At 38.5% G+C, this 26852-nt stretch overlaps 2 protein-coding genes across 2 annotated transcripts in view; one reads left to right on the plus strand and one right to left on the minus strand.

The window, feature by feature from the left end:
• Positions 1–20989, minus strand: part of sept8a (septin 8a) — a 36829-nt gene extending 15840 nt beyond the window's left edge. Inside the window, exons 1-4 of the mRNA XM_037687889.1 lie at positions 20886–20989; positions 9609–9723; positions 9298–9493; positions 4750–4936 (exon numbers count right to left, since the gene is read on the minus strand). Of these exons, the coding sequence (XP_037543817.1) occupies positions 4750–4936; positions 9298–9493; positions 9609–9723; positions 20886–20915 (528 nt within the window). The 5' untranslated portion in view covers positions 20916–20989. The remainder of the gene's footprint in view (positions 1–4749; positions 4937–9297; positions 9494–9608; positions 9724–20885) is intronic.
• Positions 20990–24324: 3335 nt separating this feature from the next.
• On the plus strand, positions 24325–25808 carry sowahab (sosondowah ankyrin repeat domain family member Ab). Its single transcript, XM_037687294.1, has one exon. The coding sequence runs from the start codon at positions 24325–24327 to the stop codon at positions 25660–25662; it is 1338 nt and encodes a 445-aa protein (XP_037543222.1). The 3' UTR covers positions 25663–25808.
• Positions 25809–26852: the final 1044 nt, after the last annotated feature.

Genomic DNA, 26852 nt, shown 5'->3' on the forward strand with positions numbered 1-26852 from the left:
GTGAAAATTAGCTATAGAAAACATCCACATAGAAAGAGAGCAGAACTCAATCAAATGTGTACGTTCTAACTCAAGGTATGGTCAAGTACTGAGTTGAATATTTAATTAGAAATTACTGTACATGGTAAATTGACACAAATATATTAGGAAAAAACTAATTTCATCCAGGTAGTGTAAACAAATAAAACAATGTCTCAAAAGTTGAAACAGTTAAATGAAGCATACTGGAGTTATACATGGTGAAAGCATACCAAACCATAAGCAGAAAACTTGAAATGAGTTCAGTCAGAAACTCAAAAATGCTCATTACTCAAACTATTTTTTTTTTTTAAGTTTCATCTATAATCAGCAACAGATTTGAAAAAAATAAACAGTTTGTTTGCATTTCACCATACAGCTGCTTTACCAAATTCACCAAACATTATTGGGGAAGACGCCCACAGATCCACTCATCAACTTCACAGTGTGCCTGAGAGCAAAACCAGGACCCATTAGGAGTCAAATTACAACCTCATCATACTTCACTGGATCATTAATCTGCAGCTGAGCAGCTGGTGTCATGTTTGAACCCTTATTTAACAAGTCATGTTCACTAATCACTACTAACAACAGCCTTGTATGGCCACGGAGGCAGATGGGGAGTGTGGTGGGACATGGTCACTCGGGCAGCTGTGGACTCCGATATTTGTTCATTTCCCACAGAAGAATTTTCCCAAAGGGCACCCCAAAATAGTTCTGTTTACTGTGAACAACTAAGTCCACCAGCTGTAAGCACATTAAAGTAGTTCAAATATAATTTAATCACTGAAAAAAAAAATTAATTACCTGAGCTAGTTTGTGTCACTTCATGCTTTAATGGTTTAATGGTTAATGACACTATTGACACTACCCAGGGGTAGTGTCAATAGTGTACAGAGAAAAGTGGGTATACAACGATGGTACATTCTGAGTCTTTTAGTGATGGCAAAAATATTTATAGAGCAACGTGAGAAAACAAAATCAGAGGATCTCTTGATAATTGTTTGTTTGCTTTACTAATCAACAATCAGACTCAGTTCTTTAAATAAAAATTAAAACTATGAGAGGTACTGCAGAAATAGAAACAGGAATAGAATAGAATAGAACAGAATAGAATAGAAACAGCCTTTATTGTCCCACGAATGGGAAATTCAAGTGTAACGGCAGCATCAGATAAAAAGATAAAAATATTTCACACAAGAGTTCCTTAATGTTAAAAACAATATATAAAGAAATAAGATAAACAATAAAAATAATGTTCAATATGTGTTGTAACAATGATAAGGACGGACTATTTACAATACAGTATTATAGGCAGAGTGTGTGTTTTTTAAATATCAATACAAGATGTTTACAAGTTATTTTTTACTTCACTAAAACTGAAAGCCAGGAATAAGTTGATACCATTTTTGAACATTTTAGCTTAAAGAGACAATTTAAATATTTGTTTATTGTAAATTCCATTGTCAGAATTTTCGTCTTAATTATTTATTACCAATGTCAGTAAAATTGTAATAAATGGGCATAACAAGAGAATCTAATTCTAATTACAGGCATTTGTGTAACACTAAAGTGCAATTTTAATACAGTGACATTTAAATGTATGCAGTTAAATTTGTGCTCTCATTGTGACTGCTTAGAGAACAAATTTCCACATGAACTGTCAATCTTTTTCCCAAATGCCCTCTACAAAGGTAACCATTGACCTACATATAATCGGCAAATTTTATAAAAGGTAGTGATTGTTTTCTTCCTAAACAAAAAGAAACAATACACACACTCCATTCAATCCATCCACCTAAAACCAGACTGTTGACATCTGTTAAGAGTTGAATAAAAGAATTAATTAAATTAGATTGTGATGATTTTAATTTTTGTTCGTTTTTACAGTTTCAATCAAATTTAATTGTATTTTGTGACTATTTGGCATAAAATAAATACTTAAACTATAATTATTTTATGATTTTATTCATTTTATAGTTTTAATTCCGGCAACAATGTACCGTACTTTTGAACTGATGGCTTGAATTTTGACTTATTTTTGCTATCGTTGGATGCAACTGGGACCCTGTGTACACAATTTTGTTCCATCTCATGTACCACATGTGGTAAATGACAATAAAACCTACTTGAACTTGAAATTTTCAACTCACACTAGTCACACTTTAGAGATTTTGTACCATATTTGCACAATATAGCTGCGTTTGTTCCCACCCACCCCCCGTTCCATGTACTGATTTATGTGGGAAGCACTTTTTTTTAACAGTTCTTCAAATAAAATTTGAATAGCGATAACTCTTGTGAGCTTCAGATAATCCTAGCTCACACCAACTAAATGTTAAGCAGCAGCTTTTGTTGGCTCGCTCTGGTAAAATAATCAGATTAACCTTTTATGTAGCACGTTATGGACAAGATTGCTGGGATCAAGCCAAAGACGTCAAAGTGACAATCACTACGAGCACTTTGACTAAAACTGATCAGCTGTTGTGCTCACAATGCTGCAGTTTATTATGAACCAAGAAGCCCACTAACACTGCTGTCATTTTATATCTTAAACACTTTCCTAAGCCGCACAGCTAAAAGTGGCTCATTAACTAAATGTTGCTTATTGCTACAGTGAATTAATTACTCACATTAAAAAAGAGCAATGCTGGTTATTTGGGGGAGTGGTGGCGCAGAGGTTAGAGAGGTGGGCTTGTGATCCTAAGATCGCCGGTTCACGCCCCGGCCCCGACAACATCAAAATTGTGGGTGGGGTAGATGAAACACCCACACGCCCCCACCCTCATTCGCCCCACTCTGGGCCCATGAGCAAGGTCCTTAACCCCCACCATGTGCTCCCTAAACAGGTCTCTCTTGAAAATGAGTTCTCGTGGCTCAATGAGACTAACCTGGATAAATAAAGGCTAAATGAAAAAAAAATAAAAAATTTACTAGATTAGACAAAACATGTTACATTAAGTGTTTTACTGCCTATATATAAAAAAAATACACACTTTAGCTCAGGTGCATTGCCTTATCTCAGATCATGAGAAGGGCTTAGTTTTGGCTGAGTGTGCTGTGGTTGTTTGGACCATGCCAAGAGAGCTGGCAAACATATTGTGTCAGGTTTTGATCGTTTTATTGGCTGCTGAAGACAGCAATGACAATCTGGACTCGGACTTACAATATGTCCCAAATTTGGTTTGTCGTTTTTAGTTTCAAAATCTTTCCTCTCAGCACAGAACAGCATTTTGTTTCTCCTTTAGAGCCATTTGCAAACAAATCTTTTTAAGGGAGAACTACTGTATGTTTTATGCACAGACTTCCTTACATCCTCACAATACTAAATTTGTTCCTTGAAAGTGAAATTTGGCTTGGATAAGAAGCCACTATTATTAGAAGCAGAAAGCATTTGGCAGACATGCGCGGTCCTGTGCTGATAGTTGGCAGATAAGGCTGCAGGTTCTAGACGCACGTAGCAATCTGTTTTGTTCTAGTTTTATTATCATTGTATCAACAGAACCAAACAGCCCAAAGGCAGCCTCTGTCACACCAGCAGTCATAACAATGGACCTCTGCAGAGGCGTTAAATAAAATGTCTGGGAACAGGACAGTGGTTCAGTCTAACTGTGTAACAAAATTCAATTACTGAATCACAAGCTGATGTTTAAAAAGTTATGTGTGTTAGTTGCCTTCAAAGCAGCTCTTGTTTTTGGGACGTTTTGGAACAAGCTCAAACATTTTTTGGACATTTCTGAGCTTTGTGAACATAACATTTTATACTTGTGATGTCTGCCTTATGATATGAAACACCTACCGTACTTTTCAGAATGTAAGGCGCACCGGATTATAAGGCGCATTAAGCGAAATTAGTTCATTTTGACCAATTTTGGAGCGCCGTGTACCACACAGTAGGGTCAGTAAGCACAACCAGAATTAATACATAAGATGCACTGGATTATAAGGCTCACTGGTGATTTTTGAAAAAATTCTAGGATTTTAAGTGCACCTTATAGTCCAAAAAATACGGTACATAAAGGTTTATGCTGCAATTAGAATTACAACTTTAAATGGATAACCTGAATTTATTGCCCTAATTCCAGCCACTTTCTTTCTTAATAGTCCAGTTAATGTGGTTTTTTTTTAAGTTGCCTAACTGAAGCAACACTTGTAATTGCATGTCTAGTGAGACACACCGAGTAGAAATATTGGAAATGATCCACCAATCAATAATATGTGTAGTAACACTCACAGGCGAGCAATAAAAACACCACAATCAATGAGCTCCTGAGAGAGAGACTATTGACTGATGCAGCCGTGTGCTGACCTGCAAACATGTTAACTGGAACTAAAGAATTATTAGGTGGATGTGATGCAGAGACAATTTTGGAGATAAAATGACTAGTTTTATACTACTGTTTGCACATGAATAAAAAAAGTTTCGTGTTTACATCTATTATACATCAAATTAATTTTTTTTCCTGCAGAACGAGTCTTTCAAAGTCTAAGAACCATTTTGCACAAAAACAGCCTAATAAATTGCCTCAAAAATAATTATTCTTGAACTTCTACAGGGAAAAATGACAGTTAATATGAATCATAATAATTTTTGCTTCATTTTTGAACAAAAAAAAAAAACATACTGAAGTAAGGGCTTTAGGAAAATTCAGTCTCTTAACAAAAAATGAGAGGCTGAATTTCATCAACTCATATTAATCACTCAACAACGAGTGTGTAACTTGTGCGTACCTTGCTGTCCAGTTTTTTCATAGTAACAAGGTCCAGGGACTTGAGAGAGTGTCCAGTCGGGGCAATGAAATAAAGGCAGATGTGGATCCTGGTGTCGTGATAGTTAAACAGCGAACGTTTGATCTTCAGCTCTTCCTGGAGATAGTTTTCAAACTGAGTGTCGATGTAGTCCACGATGGGCTTGTAACTGTGGAGAAAGTGCCAGAGGGAAACAGGATTTACAAGACGTGTCAAAGGAAAATATTTTTCTTCTCATTCCTGCATCTGTAATAAATACTAAAGGAAACCTGGACTTGTCGCCTGGGAAATAAAGTGAGGCCGTTATGATTTCAGTTACTGTGTGTTCTGATTCGACGCCAAGATCTCAGCTTAAGAGTCGTACAGATTAGTTCTGCGTGAAATCTGTGTTCATCTCATCACCGTCTGAAACTACTCACGACCACTACAAAACACTCCATCCTCACAGGAATTAAAATAATGAACACAACATTTTTATAATGCTTATTTTGCAAAATTATGTACAAACAGACAAATGTTTTTTGTGTTATATCACGTTCATAGACAAAGGAGACCAATTAAACCAACCCAAGCAAGGAATATTAAAACTTTATACAATGATGCTGACTTCAGTTTTCTGAATGCAGTCTTAAATTCAACAATAAGGGATTAATCCACATTGCTGCACTAACTGAGTGAATGTTTATGAAGCATTCACACTATTGTGATTCATTTTTCTTCCATACGTTTTTCAACACGATTTTCATCCAGCAGTTTTCAAGCTAATTCAACAAATCATATATCAAAACATTCAGCTCTTTCAGGACAATTCTGCTATGACTTTTGGTATTGGTGCACCTTTAGCTTTTTGAAATATTTTGCCTTTTCTGCTATTTGTTTCCTCATAGAAAATGAACTGAGCTTATTTTACATCCTTCAAATCTTTAGATCTGTTTACAACCTTTTACTGCTCCTTTCATATTTTGTTCTGGTTCAGCTTCTTTCAGCTTCCTTGTGCAAATTTAAACTTTTTCTGCTAATTTCAGCTGTTTTGTGCTCCTTTTAGGTTCTTTCTGCTACCGACAACATTTTTGTGCTTCTAGCTTCTTGCTGCTAATTTCAGCTTGATATGCTCCTTTCAGCTGATTTCTGCAAGTTTCAGCTTTTTCTGCTATTTCAGCTACTATTTAGCTGTTTTATGCCAATTTTAGCATTTTCAGCAAATTCCACATTTTTTGCACTCATTTTAACTTTTTTCAGCCTAATTCTGCAAAAATGTGCGCTCTCCACTTCCTTCTGGTAATTTAAGCTACTTTCTGCTTTTTTAGCTACTTTTCAGCTGATTTTATAAATTTCAGCTTTTTTCAGATACCGTTAATTTCTACTTTTTGTGCTCATTTCTGCTTCTTTCAGCCTAATTAGGCAAACATGTTCTTTCTACTTTCTTCTTCACATTTAAGCTTGTTCTACTATTTTAGCTAGCTTTTTAGCCTGTTTTCAGATAAATTCAAGTTTGCCCTGGTAATTTTTGCTACTCTCAGCTTAATTAACTACTTTCTGCTAATTTCAGCTTGTTACATTCCTGTCAGCCTAATTCTGCTAGTTTCAGTTATCTCAGTTACTATTTAGGTCTTATATGCAAATTTGAGGTTTTTTAGCTAATTTCCCATTTTTTGCTCTCATTTAAACTTTTTTCAGCCTAATTCAGCAAAAATGTGCTCTCTCAGTTTACTTCTTCTGTCTGCCTTTTCAGCTTCTTTTCAGTTTTTTGTTGTTTTTGTCAATTTCAGATTTTTTTTAGCTTATTTCTGCTTATTTAAACATAATCCAGCAAATTTGTGTTCTTTCTGCTTTCTTCTGCTAATTTAGGCTTGTTCTTTCATTTCAGCTACATTTCAGCAGGTTTTAGCTTATTTCAGCTGTTTTAGCAAGTTCTTATGCAATAAACATTCACACTGCATTTTCGCAGGAAATGCAATTTTTCTTGTTTGTTTTTATTTATCTTCTAAATTTGACGGATGCAATGATTTGCCTAATTCTGACAGACATTACTCCTTGCTAGAAATTATGCTTTACTATTTTTATAAAATGCTACCCAACAATGTTGTAGCTCTGAAGAAAAGCTCAAAACACTTCACACAACCGCTCAGCTTTAAAAGGCACAAACAATTAAAATCACCCTCATTAAGCTATTAGGACAATGTGGATATTTAGGCACAGCGCAAACGCCTTCAACTTAATAAACTTTAAGTCAATTTCTTACTCAAATGATGTTGAATGATGATGAAACCTTCACCATAAAGCACATGAATTTCTGCATATCTGTCCATTAACTGAAAATTAGACTTCCTTGTGCTTCTACTCCAGAATGTCCCACGTCAGTGACAATTTACTGCTAAGAGTGTGACATGGGTCAGAAATCTATTCTGTTTTCTCAGCCAGCACTATGTTTACAGTCATCTGTCCTCTACCTCACATCTATCTTCAATCTTCTCTGTGGAATGCACAGACGCTGACCTTTTGAAGCTCTCTTGGTGTGCTTTTACAGCCCGCTGCAGGGTCTGTCCTTCAGCATGCTGGGTTAGATGGCCTACAGAAAAAGCTGCTATCAAAGAGCGTGAGAGTGCAGCTTGCTGGCTGAGCCACAGAAAGTACGCTTCATTCCACAGCTGAATGTTTAAAAAAAAAATAAACAACTTCCTCTTCAGTTTTCTCCCACCTCCTCCCATTTAAATCCTACAGAGACAAGAAAAATGTACAGTATTCTGCAGTGATAGTCTGCTATTTCGATCTCTATCCATGGGCACATCTGAGCAATGTAAAAAGAAAATACTGGCTGGCTGAAGATTGACTGGACAATTACACGACTGGGTTTTACACAACTTAATGTTTGCACATTAAGTAAGACTTGAAAAAACAAATAATTTCACCACTTTTCCAAAAATGTGACTGTTAAACAAACCTTTATATAATATTGCCACAAAGTTTTAGTTACCAATCCCTGACTAAAAGTCATTTTACTGCATCCTCTGTCCTTTTTTATTTCCAACCTTTATTTATACAGATAAATCACAATGAGCCTCAAGGACTCATTTACAAGTGATACCCGTTTCCTCATTCCAACTACCTCCATGTCCTCTCTAACTGCATCCATACAACTCCTCTTTGTCTTTTTCCTGGCAGCTGAATTTCTAACATCCTTCTACCAATATACCCACTGACCCTCCTCTGAACATGTCCAAACCATTTCAGTCTGGTCTCTAACATTATATCCCAGATGGTTCAACCTATGCTGTACCTCTGATGATCTTATTCCTAATCTTATCCATCCTTGTCACTCCTAAGGAGAACCTCAACATCTTCATTTCTGTCACTTCCAGTTCTTTCTCCTGTCTTTTTGTCAACACCACTGTCTCCAGACCATACCACATAGCTGGTCTCACCACTGTCTTGAAAACTTTTCCTTTGACCTTTAGTTCCACCCTTTTATTGCAAATCACTCCTGAAACTTTTCTCCATCTATTCCATCCTGCCTCAACTCTCTTCTTCACCTCTTTACCACATTCCCCATTTTCCTGGACAGTGGACCCCAAGTACTTGAAGTCCTGCACCTTTGTGACCTCTGCTCCTTGTAGCCTCACTGTTCCACCGCCCTCCCTCTCATTCACACACATGTACTCTGTCTTACTACGGCTGAGTTTCATTCCTCTTCTTTCAAGTGCATACCTCCACCTCTCCAAGTTCTCTTCCACCTATTACCAGTTCTCACCACAGATCACAATGTCATCTGCAAACATCAAAGGCCATGAGGATTCCTGCCTGACCTAATCTGTTAGTCAGTCCATCAAGAAAGCAAACAAGAAGGGGCTCAGAGTTGATTCTTGATGCACTCCCACCTCCACCTTGAAGCTATCTGTCACTCCTGCAGCACATTTCACCACTGTCCTGCTGTCCTCACACATGTCCTGTACCAGTCTAACATACTTCGCTGCCACTCCAGATTTCCTCATGCAATACCACACCTCCTCCCTCGGCACCCTGTCATATGCTTTTTCTAAATCCACAAAGACACAATGAAGTTCTTTGTGAACTCTTCACAACATTCTTGCTTCCTCAGCTTCCACTATGTGGTCTTCTCTGATTTTACACTTCTTCACAACAACAGTTATTCTACACACAACCACCCGATGCTGTCTGGCCACGCTCTTCCCTGCCGCAACCTTACACTTCCCAATCTCCCTCAGGTTTCCTCTTCTATACAGAATGTAATCTACTTGCCTCTGCTTTTATAGGCCACTCTATGTTCCTCCCTCTTTTAGAAATAAGTGTTGACTACAGCCATTTCCATTCTCTTGGCAAAATTATTTGTACGCCATATAAAAATTACTAAAAATAAAGTCTTGAAATATTTCACTCTATGTGTAATGAAACTATGTAATGTATGAGTTTCACTGTCTGAAATTAATGACAAAAAAAAAAGAACTTTTTCACGATATACTAATTTGTTTTTAGATGCACCTGTTATCACTGAAATCATTTCACCAAACTCACCTGTCCTCTTTGTTTATCTGGTCACCAAAGCCAACAGTGTCCACAATTGTTAGCTTCAGATGGACGTTGCTTTCTTGCAGATCGTACGTTCGCGGTCGCAGATACACGCCGTTCTGGTAATGGCTCGCCTCTTCGGTCTCAAATGTGGTGTTAAAGAGTGTGTTCATTAATGTTGATTTACCAATACCAGTCTCTCCTGTGAATGGCAAAAAGGAATGAGAGCAAAAGTAAAACAGTTATGGTATTCTTCAATTCTTGTAAGTTACAAGGTATGACATATATTCTCACTGCACTGACCATTTGTGACTCACCTACACACAGAATGTTGAAGCAAAAACCCTGTGTGACCGATTTACTGACCAGCTGGTCAGGAAGGCTGTCAAATCCAACATGGCCACCCAAACTGAGGTTACGCTTCTCTTCATTCTGAGACGAAAGACAAAAAAGGTATTACAAGCCTGAGGGATGTGAGCAGAAAAACACATGGCAAAGACATTAGTCAGAGACAGGAAGACTAAATTCACATTCCTATGCACGTCAACATCAAATACCCTCCATTCAATCTGCAGATGGAATACCCATCAGCTGTATATGTAGCGAGTTAAATATTCAGAGCCTGCAGTGAGGATGAGCTTAAAGAATAATCCAGCACAAGCAAAAGAAACAAGAGACATTTGTACAAAGAAAGATGCACTCAGATGAATACAAACCACCCAAACCAATGAACCATTTAAATTATTAACATTTATTACGTGCAGAATGCAGAAAGCTTCACATTATTAGCAGAGTAAAAGTAAATTATAAAACTGTAGGATGCTGGTTTAGCTGAGCTTCATCACCAAAACCAAAGTACTTCAGGCAATCTGAAGAAATTTGGTTCAAACTATTTTCATTTAACCCTTTATACAGAGCAAAAGACCCCATAATCATAAATTAAAGTGTATTCTGAACATACACACACACACACACACACAAATCTACAGCTGGCAGACAAAACTACTGTAAGTGTCATTCCCCTGGATCTTTATCTCAAATGAAGTAGAGTTATGGCAGCCAAGGAGAGAGCAGACGGCACCTTCAGATGAATGGAGCCACACAATCTCATCTGGCTCAGCCACGAAGGACCGCATACTTGGAAGTTGACGTCACCCAACACAAGCAGCCTGAGCCCAGCTGAATGCAACCCAACCATACTGAGCTATGAGGTGGAAACTGCCTCTAAACGCTCAGCAGACCAATTATTAACTTGAATCGAGTTCACTATAAAGGATGAGCCATTTGAGAGGGTTTTAGCTCGGACATTTTAGAGGTAAAAAGTGAATTTTGTATCAGGCACTAAAGTAAAACAATAAACGATACATAACACTAAATATTTGTAAAGGTTTAAAATGATGACGTTTGTAATGAATGATCAACACTGCAAATGTATTTTAATGGCACCTCAGGTTGCAACACAACCAACCACTCCACATTTGTTGTTTCCTTGTAGAACAAATATTGCACAAACCAGTCATTCACTAGGTGAGGCTGTGAACAATGACAGACTACCGGTACATTCATTCATGATTAGATACTCTTGGTAAATAAAATATATGTCAATGCTACTAAACAGAAAAGTCAGTGACACTTCTATAGCCCAATTCGCACGGGATTAGTTTTACCTAAGGACCACGTGTAATCAATAAATTACTCCCCAACGTCTGCCTTTTATGTGGCGCATTCACACGAGATAACCAAAGCCTGAGATTTAGCTTAAATTTACAGACATCTTCCGGAGATTATGTTAACGTGCTGCGTTGTCACAACCGGGCCGGTCCATATAATGTGCTTAATGTGCAGACCAGACTGGTCTCAGGCACTGATGTGGTTTTACGAATCAGCACTAAAGAAAACTAAAGAATGCACAATATAAAATTGCCCTAATGCATGCTCAATAATCCAGGTAGATATAAAATTGTATTAATCTACTTGTTGAGGAGGAAGAAGGTCCGACCGGCCGGTTTAAGAGGTAAAAAAAAAGCCACGTTAAGCTCAGATGGACAGCCGTCACTGGCTGTGCGCGTGAGCGTCCGCTGACCCACCGGTTGAAATGGACTTGCGACCTGTCCAGGGTGTCCCCTACCTCTCGCACAGTGATGGCTGGACATGGGCACCAGCAACTCCCACTACACAAAAAGGAAGAAGCAGGTAAAGATAATGGATGGATGCATGGGTCGATCACGCACACGTCTCCGCACCTCCTGTCATCTGCGGTGAAGGAAGTAGCAGCATAAAAGCCGAAGCAAAAAAGAAAAATACATTTAAAAAAAATGTAAAAAAAAAAAAAAAAAGCCGAAGAGCAGTGAGTTCATTTAAAATAGAGTTGTTCTATATTTTTCCAAATGATTTTGCTTACACGAAAACAAAAAAAAACCACCTCATTACGTATCGGATCTGGCCCATTTCTGTCCAAATCACAGAGATTCCTATTCGCATTGGATTAGTGTTATCACTGGACCTCAGAGTTCAGCAAAATATAGTAGGTAATTTGCGAGGGAATTTTTACTTTACAAATGACTGACATGGTTGATTCGCACGGGATTAACAACACAGACAAACTCCATCTTTATTACAAATAGCATGTGGTCCCTAGGTAAAACTAATCCCGTGTGAGTAGGGCTTATGCCAGAGTAAAAATTTCCAAACCTAATCCAACAAAGTTAAGTCAGGTCTTCTGGACGGTTCATTTTTTGCTGAAACATTTGGTCTTTCATCCAAAAGAATCATCAGTCCGAGGAGCAACAACAAACTCAGTCCCATAAGTAGCACATAGTGGGCCAACCAGTTTGATGGTTTACCAACCTCAAACTATCTTAGCATCATCAAAGTGATTGACCCACTATGTGAGTGTGCTACTTATGGGACTGAGTTTGTTGTGGCTCCTTGGACTGATGTATGATAAATTTCATTTATTTTATTTATATAACAATTGTGATCACAGAGCTCTTTTGCATGAAAGACAAAACGTTTCAACACAAAGAAACAATCCATAGGACCTGACTTAACTTTGTTTTTTTAAACCTGGATTATTGCGCATGAACTTTGGTGTTCCAAACCTTATCTTAAACTCAAACCAATTTCAAAATCGCATTGCATTTAAAGTGCCTGGGAGGTGGGCATGTAAAAACCTTTTTGCACAACTCTTCTCATTATTTTACAGAGCACAAAATCTCATTACAAAAGATTCTAATGAGATTTACCAGTACTTCATGATTTTAATAAGATTTTAAAAAATGATATTGGCACTTTGTTTTTTTTTTTGTTGTTGTTGTATTTTTTAAGCAAAATTAGGATATTTGCTTTTCCATTTGTCATTGAATATGCTATCAGAGTGTTACCAAGAATAAAAAGGGTCTGTGGGACTCAAAAAGATTTACAGGGACAAGAAAAGAAAGGGCACTCGTCATTCTTTGTCATTTACTGTACATTCAAAGCTTGTTAAACAGCATTTATGTTGGCTGTTAGCTTGTTGATTGAAGCTCAAAGTGATACTCAGATTCCTGGAGAGGTAGGGTGTGTGTTCTGGTATTGTGCTTGTAAGGAAGTTGGGGTAATGACTGTCTGTGTTCTTAAGCGGAGGATTAAAGAAGTAAAGAAAGTTGGACAAAAAAAATATTTAGCCAGGAAATGATTTTAAAAAAGGGTAATCTTAAAAATGCAAGTTGTATGTACAAAACTGAACACTGTCTGTGTGCGTAAATATTGGTATGTAAAAAGATATGCAGTGAAAGTCACTAGAGCTCTGTGAACTTTTCAGACTTTAGTCATGTTTCCCTCAATTCTCAATGAATTACAGAACAACAAGTTTACATCTTAGGCTAGCCTTAGAGCTCACTGAAAACCTGTGGAAACTGTCTCAGACTCCAACCACAAGAGTGAAACTCTTCATTTCAGTAGAATAACAAAGATTCTGACTCAGGAGATAATTCTGGGTTGACCTCCTACACTGAACCAGATTGAGCCGTCTGTGGTGCAAAATCTCTGTGTATGAATGGGTGACACATCAGAGACTGCAAACAGAGTACGCTGACCTAAACCAAAAGGGTTATCTGTCAGAATCAGACTGAAGAGAACTGAAGACGTGGACGCAAACTCCCCGAGGTGCAACTTGACTGACTGAAGATGGGGGTGAGTATTGAACTAAGGGTTGTCATTTAAAAACTAAACCAGTCAACACTGAATATTTTTGAAATCATGTTCAGTTGCAAAACACACACACGCAGAGCAGTGAAAAACAGTTTTGCACCAGAATTGTGCAAAATGTGATACAAGCACCAACTTTGGCATGGTTGTTCCCAAATGTCTTCTGAATAATTCTACCCAGCTGTCCATCTACAAATCCAAGATGGTGGCCATTTTAAAAAATGGCTGACAAAAATCATTCAGTCATGTCTGATATATATGTAGTTTATTTGCTTGATTATGGTGTCAAAGTCCATCGTACAACGGTGTACATTTGTGGAAGTAGATCATGGCACGAACAAAGGAGATTTCTGAGGACCTCAGAAAAAGAGTTGTTGATGCTCATCAGGCTGGAAAAGGTCACAAAACCATCTCTAAAGAGTTTGCACTCCACCAATCCACAGTCAGACAGATTATGTACAAATAGAGAAAATTCAAGACCATTGTTACCCTCCCCAGGACTGGTCAACCAACAAAGATCACTCCAAGAGCAAGACATGGAATAATCGGCGAGGTCACAAAGGGCCCCAGGGTAACTTCTAAGAAACTGAAGGCCTCTCTCACATTGTCTGATGTTAATGTTCATGAGTCCACCATCAGGAGAACACTGAGCAACAATGGTGTGCATGGCAGGGTTGCAAGGAGAAAGCCACTGTTCTCCAAAAAGAACATTGGTGCTCATCTGAAGTTTGCTAAAGATCACGAGGACCAGCCAGAAGGCTGTTGGAAGAATATTTTGTGGATGGATGAGACCAAAATAGAACTTTTTAGTTTAAATGAAAAGTGTTATGTTTGGAGAAAGGAAAACTCTACAATCCTGTACAAGAACCTTATCCTATCTGTGAAACATGGTATTATCAGCCAGGACTGATCGCCATCATTGATGGAACAATGAATTCTGAATTACATCAGAGAATTCTAAAGGAAAATGTCAGAACATCTGTCCATGAAGAGAATCTAAAGAGAAGGTGGGTCATGCAGCGAGACAATGACTATAAACAAACAAGTGGTTCTACCAAATAGTTCAAGAAGAATAAAGATCATGTTTTGGAATGGCCAAGTCAAAGTTCTGACCTTAGTCCAATCAAAATATTGTAGAAGGACCTGAAGCAAGAAGCTAATGTGAGGAAACCACCAACATCTCAGAGTTGAAGTTGTTCTGCACAGAGAAATGGGCTAAAATTCCTCCAAGCCAAAGTGCAGGACTGATCAACAGTTACTGGAAACATTTTGTTGTAGTTATTGGTGCACAGGGGGGGTCATAACCAGATACTGAAAGTAAAGGTTCACATACTTTTGCCACTCACAAATATGTAATATTGGATCATTTTCCTCAATTAATAAATGACCAAGTATAATATGTTTGCTTCATTTGTTGAACTGGGTTCTCTTTATCTACATTTAGGACTTGTGTGAAAATCTGATGATGTTTTAGGTCATATTATGCAAATATAGAAAATTCAAAAAAGAGTTCACAAAAATTCAAGCACCACTGTATCTAGCATGTTAAGTTAATGAATCTGTAAAAGGCACTAACGAGGCTAGCCACTGCTCAAATACTAAACTTGTGCAAGATGAACATCTAATTCAAAGGCTGAACCATGTAACAGCAAACCTGAAACCATCTTGGTTCCCTTCATTGCTGTTGTTTCATGTTTACGTTTTTATTTAACACATTGTGACATACATCAAATGACACTGTAGTTGTTGAAGGTATCATTACTTAGCTTCCTCCAGACGCCAGTAAATCCTTGACCAGAGAATAAGCAAAACACTCAAAGACAATACCTAGATGTTACAGAAAATGTTTACATCTTGAAATTGCCCTGTGTTTATGTTTGACTGGGCAAATCTAGCTTTTTTTTTTATCCTAGATTTGCTTTTAGTATTTCCTCTTAAACTTACTGTACTCATTAAAAGGGCTGAAGCTAAATTAGCATATAGATACATTACCTCTTAAAAACAAGTCTTATTATGGCAAAAGAAACTGAATATTCCAAAATAATTTTGACAAATGACTCATCTCAGTCGAACGTTTAAAATGTGCAGATGACAGATTGTGGGTTTCCTGACAAAGTATGTGTTTGACCCAACTTGGTATTTGTGAGAAGAAGAGAAGATCACATGACAGCTTCAGTGACCAACCAAAACCAACAATGACAGCTGTGTAGCTTCAAAAAGAGTAGAACTTGTGCCATGATGTTTCATTTAGACCCGTTGTTAGTCTGTGAGGAGGTTCTGGACATTATCAGTTTCAGAACAAAGAAGTGAGCATGTGTAAATTTTACTGCAATATGGTCAGCTCTAAACACACCCACAACTTTGAGTACTGACGTCCACACGCAGCTACTTGTGCTGTTAGTGATGTGTAATGGCAAAAATGTTGACGGTTGAGGTTCTTGCGTCATTTAGGCCATCAGGAATCCACAAACACAAGATTTTTTTCTTGTTAATCATTTCAGATACACTCGCTCCACCTCTTGATTCACACAAACATTTCAACTGTGCCATCACATTACTGCCTAGCTTTATCACTCAACTTACACCCAACAGTAGAGGGAGAAAAAAATAGGGAGATGGAGGAGAAACGGGAACCATTTTATGAGGCAGATGCACCATAGACCGAACATCTGGAAAATATTCACTGTCCTTCCTGTCACTGATTTTTTTTTTTTAATGGTATACGTTTTTAAGCCAAAGTCGTACAAAACACAAGTACAGTAATGTGCAATTCATGTATATACACTATTCACATGAATTCTAAAAGCATTATATATATATATATATATATATATATATATATATTAGATATATGATAGATAGATATAAGATAGATAGATATAAGATAGATAAATATAAGATAGATAGATATAAGATAGATAGATATAAGATAGATAAATATAAGTTAGACAGACAGACAGACAGACAGACAGACAGACAGACAGACAGACAGACAGACAGACAGACAGACAGAGACAGACAGACAGACAGACAGACAGACAGACAGACAGACAGACAGACAGACAGACAGACAGACAGATAGATAGATAGATAGATAGATAGATAGATAGATAGATAGATAGATAGATAGATAGATAGATAGATAGATAGATAGATAGATAGATAGATAGATAGATAGATGGATAGATAAATTAGGAAAGTAATACATACATACCCTTTTTAATCATACTGCTGTTTAGTTTATCTTCCGTTTTATCATCCATCAAAACTAATTGCAAAATAACTGTCTGGATGAACACGATGAAAGCTAGATTTTGTTTGTGTATTTGAACATACATACAAGTTCAATTTGGTAGGTGGGGTGCTCACTTCTGTTGACGGGGTGGGGCACCCCTCTTGTATAACAGTAGGGGAAACACTGATAGCAGTTTCCTGTTCAAGCTAACAAAGAAACATCAATAATGTCTAGCCGCTTTGCCATTAATACGTGCGACTCCACTTGGTTCTCGTCTTATCGGTTCTTCTCAGGTGTAGGTGAATTGCCACTGTGACTTGATTCCCTTGTCCTGTGGGCGGGATCGTCAATGCAAAGTCGGCTGTTTCTTGTAGCGTCATCCAGCTCGCTCTAAATCCTGTGATCTGCCAATAAAAACCGAACGGTCTGGACCTCGTCATTGGTCCACGGCACTATCTTTGGAGCTTCCATACTAAACAAAAAACTAGAAAAAGCACATTAACTAACCTACGCTCTACAAAGATTGGAGGGGAAATGGCAGGTCAGATGTAATTAGCAGTTATTGCTGGCATACATGTCAACACCTTCGGATCGGATCTGTACTAACTTTCAGGAATCTGTAAAATTCAGAAGAAAAATCAAAGAAGTCTCGCATGATAACACGGGGAGGGTTGGCTGCCGCAGCAGAGATAGGGCAGAGCAAGAAGGACGAGGGAGAGGAGGGGTGACCTTAGCATTTGTTTACGGGTTGGCTCTGAAACGTAAAATAAATCTGGAGTTTTTGAAAAATCAGTATGAGTTTCTCTGTACGTCTGTAGCCTTGAAAAAAGGGAGAAAAACTGTATAATTTACAGAAAATCCATAAGAGTTGACATGCATGTGCTGCGCGGGTCATCCAGTGACGTAGCTCTGCTGGCCAATCAACATCTGCTAACTGCTTACGTAAAAATCGTCACAAGGAAGCAGTTTGCTTGGAACCACAAACAAGATGGTCCCATAAACCGGGGGGCCGAGTAGGGGTGGGTACCGGCAGTGGGCAGGCCCTTAGCTGGTGCGGTGTGGTGCAGAACCAATGGGAGTTGAGAGTAGCAAAATGCCATACATGGAGCGAGTTACAGTACATAAGGGCATTTTGAGTTGCAGGGTCAGCTTTAAATAAGATAAATGATGAATCTGCTGGGTGTAACTCTTGTGAGGTTGTAAAAACATCCTGAGCCCCGAAGCAATGTGATCCAACTACGTCAGTTTTCGGCTTTTGATTTTACCAGAAAAAGTTTGATGAAACTGCATCGAGAGAAAAAAGTCTTGGTTTAGTCAAGGCTATCCTGGTAGGAATTTTGGCTTAAGTTGATAAAAATAAAAAAAATTCAAACTTAAATGGATACTGACTTATCATCAAAGCAGCTGTTTGACTGTCATTATCCATCTGTGTTACTGGAGTTGACTAGTTTGCCTTTAGGCAGCTCTGGATTGTATGTTCTCTGTGCAGCTAACAAAACATGACACTCAAGTTGGTAAAAAACTCAAATCTGACATACACTACAAGAGAAATGTGATGTTCCTGTTTATGCTATAAAAATGAACAAATTCCAACTGAGCTTAGAAAAGATCCCAAACTAGAAAACATAAAAACTTCCTCATTCCTTGTCTTTAGTCTTTAAGCACTCCATGAAGCTAATTTTATTTGATGCATGCAGGACTCAAGGGAGAGGCAATGCACTTCAGGGTCAGTAAGCATTGTACATGATTAAATATGTTGCAGGGCATTTTATTACATAACTACTTAAACAGCACTGCTTTCTGCTACACAATCTGATGCAATCAGTCAGTGAAAACAATTAAAAAAAGAATATTGGGCAGTTGATTTTAATGATCTCCTCATCTGTATTTGGCCTAAAAAGTCATCCCAAAGCTACAGTCTCCATCAAACAGGATCGATGGGGGGCCAACAGTCAAACCAACCACACGTGTCCATTGATAGCTGTGCATATAATCAACAGTGCTCCCTTTACACAAACGTCCAGGAGTGCATGACAATTTGTTCAATGCGGTCTCACTTAGCTAAGAAAGTTAAGAAGCCAGGCAGCTGTGCTGCTGCAAACACTGGCCTGTTTCACTGCATTCTCAGCATTTTTTTCTCATGAATCAATCGTCTTAGTTTGTATTCAGAAAGAGATATTAAATAAATAAATACAGCAGTCCACAAAATCCTGTGCTCCATGTTGGACCCGTTCCTAAATGGGGAATGCCAAGTGTGCAGTATCAGCTGCATCCTCGTTTTTAGATCCTTTCCTTTCCTTGAAGACGTGTTCCATCACTAAGTAGTAGGAGTGGCCCTGGGCATGTACCTAATCTCTTTATCCCTGGATCTCAGTGCTGCCTAATGTCCAATTCAGAGACCCTTTCAAGTGTCTGCCAAAAAGTTAATCTTCTTCTTTAAATCCCCCTCCAATCTACTGGCCATTGCACTACAAAATTGTTTAGCATATTCCTATTATTAAGTGTGAGCGCTTGTTTTCAAAAACCTCTATTCTCCCACTCAACTGCTCAGACAAGGTCAAACCTGACTGACGACATGGTTTGTTACAAAGAAAATACTAGATTAGTTCCACTTTAATCTGAAAGTGTGCCAATCTCTGTTATCTTTAATAAAGAAAGACTACACCTACTGGAAATCTGGATGTTATTTGCCTTTCGGTTGCTCCATTCATGGGGCGTCACCACACCAAGCAAACTCGCATGAAAGATTTGGCAATTTTAATTTACGATGGATGCCACTCTTGATGAAACCAATGCCGATCCTAAAACCTTAGGATAATAAGACTCCAACAATAACCACCTAGCTACCATCGCCCCTATAACGGAGCATCTTGGTTAAAAAATATCAAAATACTATTAAGTGGAAACAAACTATTTTGGGTTATGAAAGTGTTTGTTTAACCAATGATTCATGTCACTCAAAGTGTTTGCATATTTTAATAATACCCAATGTTAACACAGTAAAACACTGCTACCTGATAATGTGTAATTTGGTTGAAACAAATTAAATGTACTCAAACTTGCAAAGTCTAATCAAGAACAAAAAGAAGCAATTCCACAGAATTGGTGTTCAAATGTATAATTACAGTTTAATTGTCTTTAATTTTGCTTTAAGAGCTTTTAACCACAAAAAGCACATGCAGACATTTAAATCAGCATGTTTTGTGCAAGTAGTACCAACAACTGCATAGTTACATATATAGCTTCGCTAAAACTAACAGTGTTGCATAAATTTACTATGATCCACAAGTTTATTTGTAAACTCACTTTATGGACGAAGAAATAATACAGCTTTTGGTCTATTTGTAAAAAAAAAAAAAAAAAAAAAAAAAAGTGCATATTTAAGTAACAAATACAAAATGTGTGGCTTTAACTTAAATGTGCAACAATGTACACAGTATATATTAATTTAGTGCCAGGAATGTTAAATTAGTGCACCTAACTTTAATTGGTGTACAGGTAAAATACATGTTTTGAAGTTAAAAGTGCCCAATGTGTTTTAGGCGCAACTACCTTTAAAACTACCTTTTAAAGAAGAAATACAATAAAATTCAAATCAGAGTACATTCGTAATCTCGCGATACTTCATAACAAATCAAACATAAATTTTATACCACTTTAAATAGCTACAACCAAACTTTTGTAAGGTTTATGCAATTTAAAAATTTGGAATATCAAAACAAAATGCATGGCTTTCAAGTAAGTATATAATGTAAAACAATGAGTTTGATACTTTAAAATTTTCCACTTTAAACAGCATTACTATTACAGCGTTAATAACTGAATGTGTTGTGATTAGAGGGACTTGCTACGTAAAATGACCAGCCACGCTTGCAGGGAGTAGACGCATTTTACAAGAAACATCTTAAGACACTAAATTAATTAATTAAAACAATGGCAGTCACAAGTGATTCGTAATTTCTAGGATGAACCCAGTCACAGGAATTATTTCCACTATCTCGTCAGAACCCGCATAACAAGCTTCAGAAGCGGGGGAGGCTTAGCTACAACACCCGCACACGACAGCTAACAGTTCAACACAACCAAGTCGTTGCCGTACTTTACCGATTTTATTGCTTCCAGCTCTAAAACACGGGACAAACAATAAAGGACGCTGTGCCATTTTGCTTACCGAAAATACGTCAACGTCCGTGGCAGCCATGGTGTGGAATGTATGGTGTCGGCGTGCTGAGCGGAGGGGAAAGGGAACAGCCCTCGACTCTCCGTACAAGCCTGCTAAACAAACTGAGACAGGAAGGATGGGGCACGAGGCAGAGAGCTAGGAAAAGAGGACTCCAGCTAGGTGACAAGATAGTACCCTGCAACTTCGCTTGTTCTTCGCTCAAGCGGACTCCATCATGTCTTTGCTTTATTTCTGCTTTGGCTAAAAAGTCGACGCAAATGTTTAAAACAATCACTTTTAGCTGCTTTAATACAATTTATAACTGACAGTAAAACCAGTGAACTGAAAAAAGGCGTTAAGGGGTAACGGTTGTTGTAAAGTGCTCTCGGTTGCAGGCGCACTAACTTAGCGCTACACGTTTAAAATTAGATTTTAATCTGTATTAATGTTAACATTCATTTTTCAAAAATAAATGTACAGTACCTAAAATGTACATATAAATGTAAAGTACCTAAAAGAATACAAGCATAATTTAAATTTCGCTCTAAAATTTACAACTTATTTCCGGGTTAAAGTAGTGTGATAACTATCTTGAATCTAGATTTCATCTTCGCTCATTCTAGCAACCGTAATAAGATCAATTTTGACATTTCAACGTAAAATACCAATACAGCTAATTTATAAATATGTTTATGTATTATAAACAATTTAAAAAAAAAAAAGCTGCTGTAAAGGACCAAAACAATGGAGACTAAGCCGACCGGAAATAGCTTGGAACCTTTTTGGGGCGTGGTGCCCGATTTTTACGCATGCGCATTCAGCGCCCCTCTTCATTTCAGGATAGTCAGACAGCTCCATAGAGCGACAATAAGGGGAGCTCAAACGTCAGTGCTTGATTTGTCGACATAAAAACTTCTCTTTTATTATGTATGTTTAAATACAATTATTATGAACTAATAAAATGCAGTCAGATTTTTTTTATTTAAACCTTTATTTTATCAGGAAAGAAAATTAAAGGTTTAAATAAAAAATATCTGACTGCATTATTAGTTGCTTATTAGTGTTTATTTTATCACATCAATAATAATAATAATTAATAATAATAATACTAGAAGGCTACCAAGCCAATCACAGGACTAATACTCGTGCCAAATTCTGTTACACATATTTTTTACATTTTCATTTATAATAGGTGACCTCCCTTTAGTGTACTATATTATAATGTGTCATCATTTGTTTTAAAACTTTTGGTAAAAAAAAAAAAGGCGATACTCAAAAGCTTGTGTATTGTAAAACATAAATATATTTACATACACACATATAAGGGCCTATTTCAAGAAATAGTTATCTCCTGCTTCCCTTTTTTTGTGTGTGCTTTTCTCTTGCTGTGTTAGCAAAATATCTCAGGAACCACGCAACAGATTTTAATGAAATGCACAGAAAGTAATCATCATATTTAACTTTTGGAGTTAACCTCTTACAAGATGGTCAACACAGCTAAGCAAACTTAGAAAACACACAAATTGTTATAAATTGCCCAGATTTACAAATATTGAGCTACAATGTGGTTTGCTCGTAGCCGAGAGTCATCCCCAACACAAACTCCAAGCCCTGACTGATTGCACATGTTTTTTTTTTAATTGCTGTTACATGTTGGAGTCAATTCTGTCTGTCCGTTAGCAAAATATCACAAATACCACTGCAGAGATTTAAATGCAACGCTCCAAAAGTAATCGTGTGTACATCTACAACTCATTAACTTTTGGAGTCAAACCAACTCAATTCAAGTCAAACAAAATTGACCATAATTCAGCCAATATGGCAGATATTGAGATTAACACTTGGTGTGGTGTTAGCTGACAGTCATTCTGAGTGCTACACATTGTGTGACATCTTTTATAAAACCTTTGGCATAAAAAGTCAACACATTCTGTTAGCAACATAGTTCATGAAGCACAAAACAGATTTTACAGTTGATTAGTTTTTGAGTCCACCAAATCCAAGATGGCCGTCATCTGGGTCAAAATTAGTGCACATTGAGAACATTGATCATTTATTGTGTGAATGCTTATGAAGCATTCATACTTTTGTGATCCATTTTTCTTCCGTATATTTTTCGGCATCTTTCTTCCACAATGTTTGTACAGTATTTCAACAAATCATATATCAAAACATTCAGCTCATACAGGAGGGTGCTATGACTTTTGGCATTGGTGAAACTTTAGCTTTTTGAAATATTTAGTCTTTTCTGACACTTTTTTCCTCATAATGAATTGAGCTCATTTTTCCTGTCTTTAGACCTGTTTACAGCATTTTACTGCTCCTTTCACATTTTGTTCTGGTTCAGCTTCTTTCAGCTTCCTCGTGCAAATTTAAACATTTTTCAGCTACTTTCAACTAATTTCAGCTGTTCTGTGCTCCTTTTAGATTATTTCTGCTAACATTTGTGTGCTTCTTGTAACTTTTTTCTGCTAATTTCAGCTTGTTATGGTCCTTTCAGCTTATTCCTGCTAGTTTCATCTTGTTCTGCTATTTCAGCTACTATTTAGCTGTTTTTACACTAATCTTAGCTTTTTCAGCTAATTCCACATTGTTTAGCTCATTTCAGCTCTTTCCTTCTTTCTGGTTTAAGCTTATCTCTGCCTTTTCAGCTTATTTTCAGTTATCTTTTTGCTAATTTCAGCCTTTTTAGCTAATTTTCTGATTTTTGTGCTCTGCTTATTTAAACCTATTTCAGCAAGTTTGTGTTCTTCTGCTTTCTTCCGATAATTTAGGCTCGTTCATCCGTTTCAGCTACATTTAAGCATTTTTTTAGTTAATTTTAGCTTGTCTTTAAGCTTATTTCTGCTAGTTTCAGCTTTCTCTGCTATTTCAGCTATTAGCTGTTTTTATGCTAATTTGATCTTTTTCAGCTAATTTCACATTTTTAGCTCATTTCAGTTCTTTCCGCTTCCTTCACACTCTACCACTCATTATACTTTGTTTACTAATTTTGTGCTCATATCTGCTTATTTAAACATAATTCAGAAAATATGTGTTCTTTCTGCTTTCTTCTGCTAATTTAGGCTTGTTTTTCAGCTACATTTCAGCAGGTTTTTAGCTCATTTCAGCTGTTTTAGCCATTTCTTCAGCAATAAGCTGCATTTTCACAAGAGAAATGCAATTTCTCTTGTTATTATTATGATCATCACTCTTATTATTAATAATAATAACTCTCAGCTGTATTCGTTTTTAAGCAATCCCCTGCACATATTATTCAAATTGGAGCCTAATGCACGTCCGCACATTCCCCAGAAGCAGCCTCCCTCAGGTAAGGGGCGGGGACTCGGGAGCGGCGCGGCCAGGTGAGCTGTCATCAGAAGAACAAAGGTGTAGCAGAAAACCAGCACGGCTGTGGAGCTGAAGACTTCTCACTTCGTAGAAAACCAGTTGTGGTTTTGTTTTTTTCATGGATCTGACGCAGGAGTCCATCCTCTCCCTTCTGATCGCCGAGGGAGGCCAAGTGAAAAAATCCGAGTTGTTGGCCAAGTTCAAGGCTTCCGTAGACTGCGTGGATCCCGCGGAGAAGGAGCGCAACAGGGAGCTGTTCAAGACTTTCGTCAACAATGTCGCCTTCGTCAAAGAGATCGACGGCGCCCGATGCGTTGTCCTCAAGAAAAACTACAAGCATTTGCTCCGAGAGGAGGAGAGTCACGTGGGGGGGAGTGAGGGTAAAGAGATCAGGCTGACTGGTGAGGAGAAGGCTGAAGACCCAGGAGGAGCAGAGGAGGGGGGCCCGGCTGCCTCCCAGGTTGAAGAGGATCCTGAAGAGTCCTCTGTGGTCCACCTGGCTCTGCAGAGGAGCAAATCTGACCATGTGAAAATGAAAAGGGCGCTGAATTTTGACATCAACAAGGAGGAACAAGAAAAAGAGAATCGTTCGAGAGGGGCGGCGGTGTCTTCCAACAAGAGCAGACCCTACGCCTTGCCTCTCCGAATGCCACCCAGTGCTACAAAAGTCGAGATTCACAAGCTGAAGGCGGACGAGCTTCCTGAGATTTCAAACGTGGACACGTTCAAGAACAAGAAGAGGCTTTCCTCGGTGGAATCGGGCAGGGCGGTGAAGAAGGCGTCCGAGGAGGCCAGGGTGGACTCCAAGAGGTCCTCCCTGTATCCCCTCGAGCAGGCAGAGCACGACTGGCTCGTGAATTGCGCCGCCGGTCACTGGAATCAGGTTTACGGCCTGCTGCTGAACGACTTCCAGCGGATCGAGAAGAAGGACTTCATGTCTGGGTTCACTGTTCTGCACTGGGCTGCCAAGACTGGGAACAGCCACATGCTCATGAAATTTATCGACGCGTCCAGGAAGGAGGGAGTGGACGTGGACATCAATGTCAAATCCCACGGAGGATACACTCCGTTACACATCGCCGCCCTGCACGACCAGGAGTGCATCATGGCCACGCTGGTGGCGGAGTACGGAGCCAGTACGAGCGTGCGGGACAACTGCGGGAAGAGGGCCCACCACTACCTGCACAAAGGCATCTCTCCGACTGTGAGGGAGATGATGGGAGCACCCAAAGCCCAACAACAAGCGCACTCTAAGGTTCTTCAGAAAGACGAGCTGGACCCGTTGCCGGATCACTCAAAGAGCCTGCATTCGATAAGCCGACTCTTCCAGCCGAGCACCCCGGGCCTAAAGAAGAAGAGTCACAGATCGGGGCTTTACTCTCTGGGCGAGGAACGCGAGGAGGGAGATCCAGGCTCCTACAGACCCAGAACCATGTCCAGCGCTTCCATGTATTGACTGAACTTTTTTTTGTTGTTGCTTCTCACATTCCTCAGATTTCACTCTTAAATCGTTGTTTTCCTGCTTCGTCTTCTAATAATATTTGGGAACGCATTACAAAAAGGCGACTTTTTGTCAGGGGTCTGGCACCTGCAACTCTAGGGCCTACGGGCCTCTTCCGTTCTTCTGCAGCAACATTATGTAGCTTAGACCAAAAACAACATGGATAGATCTAAATGAATAGAATAGACGTTTCAGCAGTTAATTCATTTTCAGTTCTATTGAGTTTACTGAGTTTGGTCATGTTCTTGTCCTAACATGTAAGAAACGCCAACACTTTCTTACAGAGCTTTCATTTAATCAAGTAACCCACAATGGAGGTTTTAATATTTATATGACAATGAGTCATGTTAACTTTATTTCAAGGTTCAAGCAGGTTTTGTAGCTCTATAAATTAATTTCGTGTGAGGAAAAAGGGCAGAAATGGCTCTTTTGTTTAGGTTGTTGACTCGCCGCAAGGGTCGGTGGTTTCGCGTTTTGGAATAACGAAGCGGCAGAATTCAAATCGTTTTGGCAACATCTGGAAAACCCCAGATGTTTCCCCACAGACTGAAGCTGAATCGCGTTGGAAAACCTTTTAAGAGACGCCCCGCATGCTCACGTGAACGATGATTAACGTTACTCTCTGTTCTTGAGGTTTTGATGTACAAGAGTCCAACAGGACAAATGAATTCTTTCACGGATCTACTGAGATCTAGACTCCACTTGCACAGACTAAAGACCGGGGACTTGTGTGTGAATCCAACTCCTTTAGTGGCAGCTAAATTAATGAATAATTCAAAATGCGCATGGTTTATTTTGCTCCGTTTAAGATAAATCTAGAGCATCACTGCCATAAAATTCAGTGGAAACTTGTGATTTCACAGCTGATAAGAGGTGTGTCGTTAATGAAGACTCGTGCAGGTGCTCTATAAATCATTTCGTCTCCGTGCCAAGACTGTTGCTGAAATGTGGCCTAGATTCATTCTTTGGCTTGTTGAGACAGCTGCCATTGAGCCTGATAAGCAGCTGACTGGCATCAGATGTGTGGATGGAAGTGTGTATGTTTCTGACAGGAGGAAAAAAAAAAAAAGCCGAGGTATTCACAAGAAGTGTGCTTCTTTAATTTTGTGCCTGATGATGTCACTTCCCCGGCAGCCGTCTTTGCG

The sequence above is a fragment of the Nematolebias whitei genome, chromosome 14 (genome assembly GCF_014905685.2).
Source record: "Nematolebias whitei isolate Nwh7 chromosome 14, NemWhi1, whole genome shotgun sequence".
NCBI classification, from domain to species: Eukaryota; Metazoa; Chordata; class Actinopteri; order Cyprinodontiformes; family Rivulidae; genus Nematolebias; species Nematolebias whitei.

Bases quoted from the DNA above. Each gene is read 5' to 3' on its own strand.
- sowahab (XM_037687294.1), top strand. From the start codon at position 24,325: ATGGATCTGACGCAGGAGTCCATCCTCTCCCTTCTGATCGCCGAGGGA.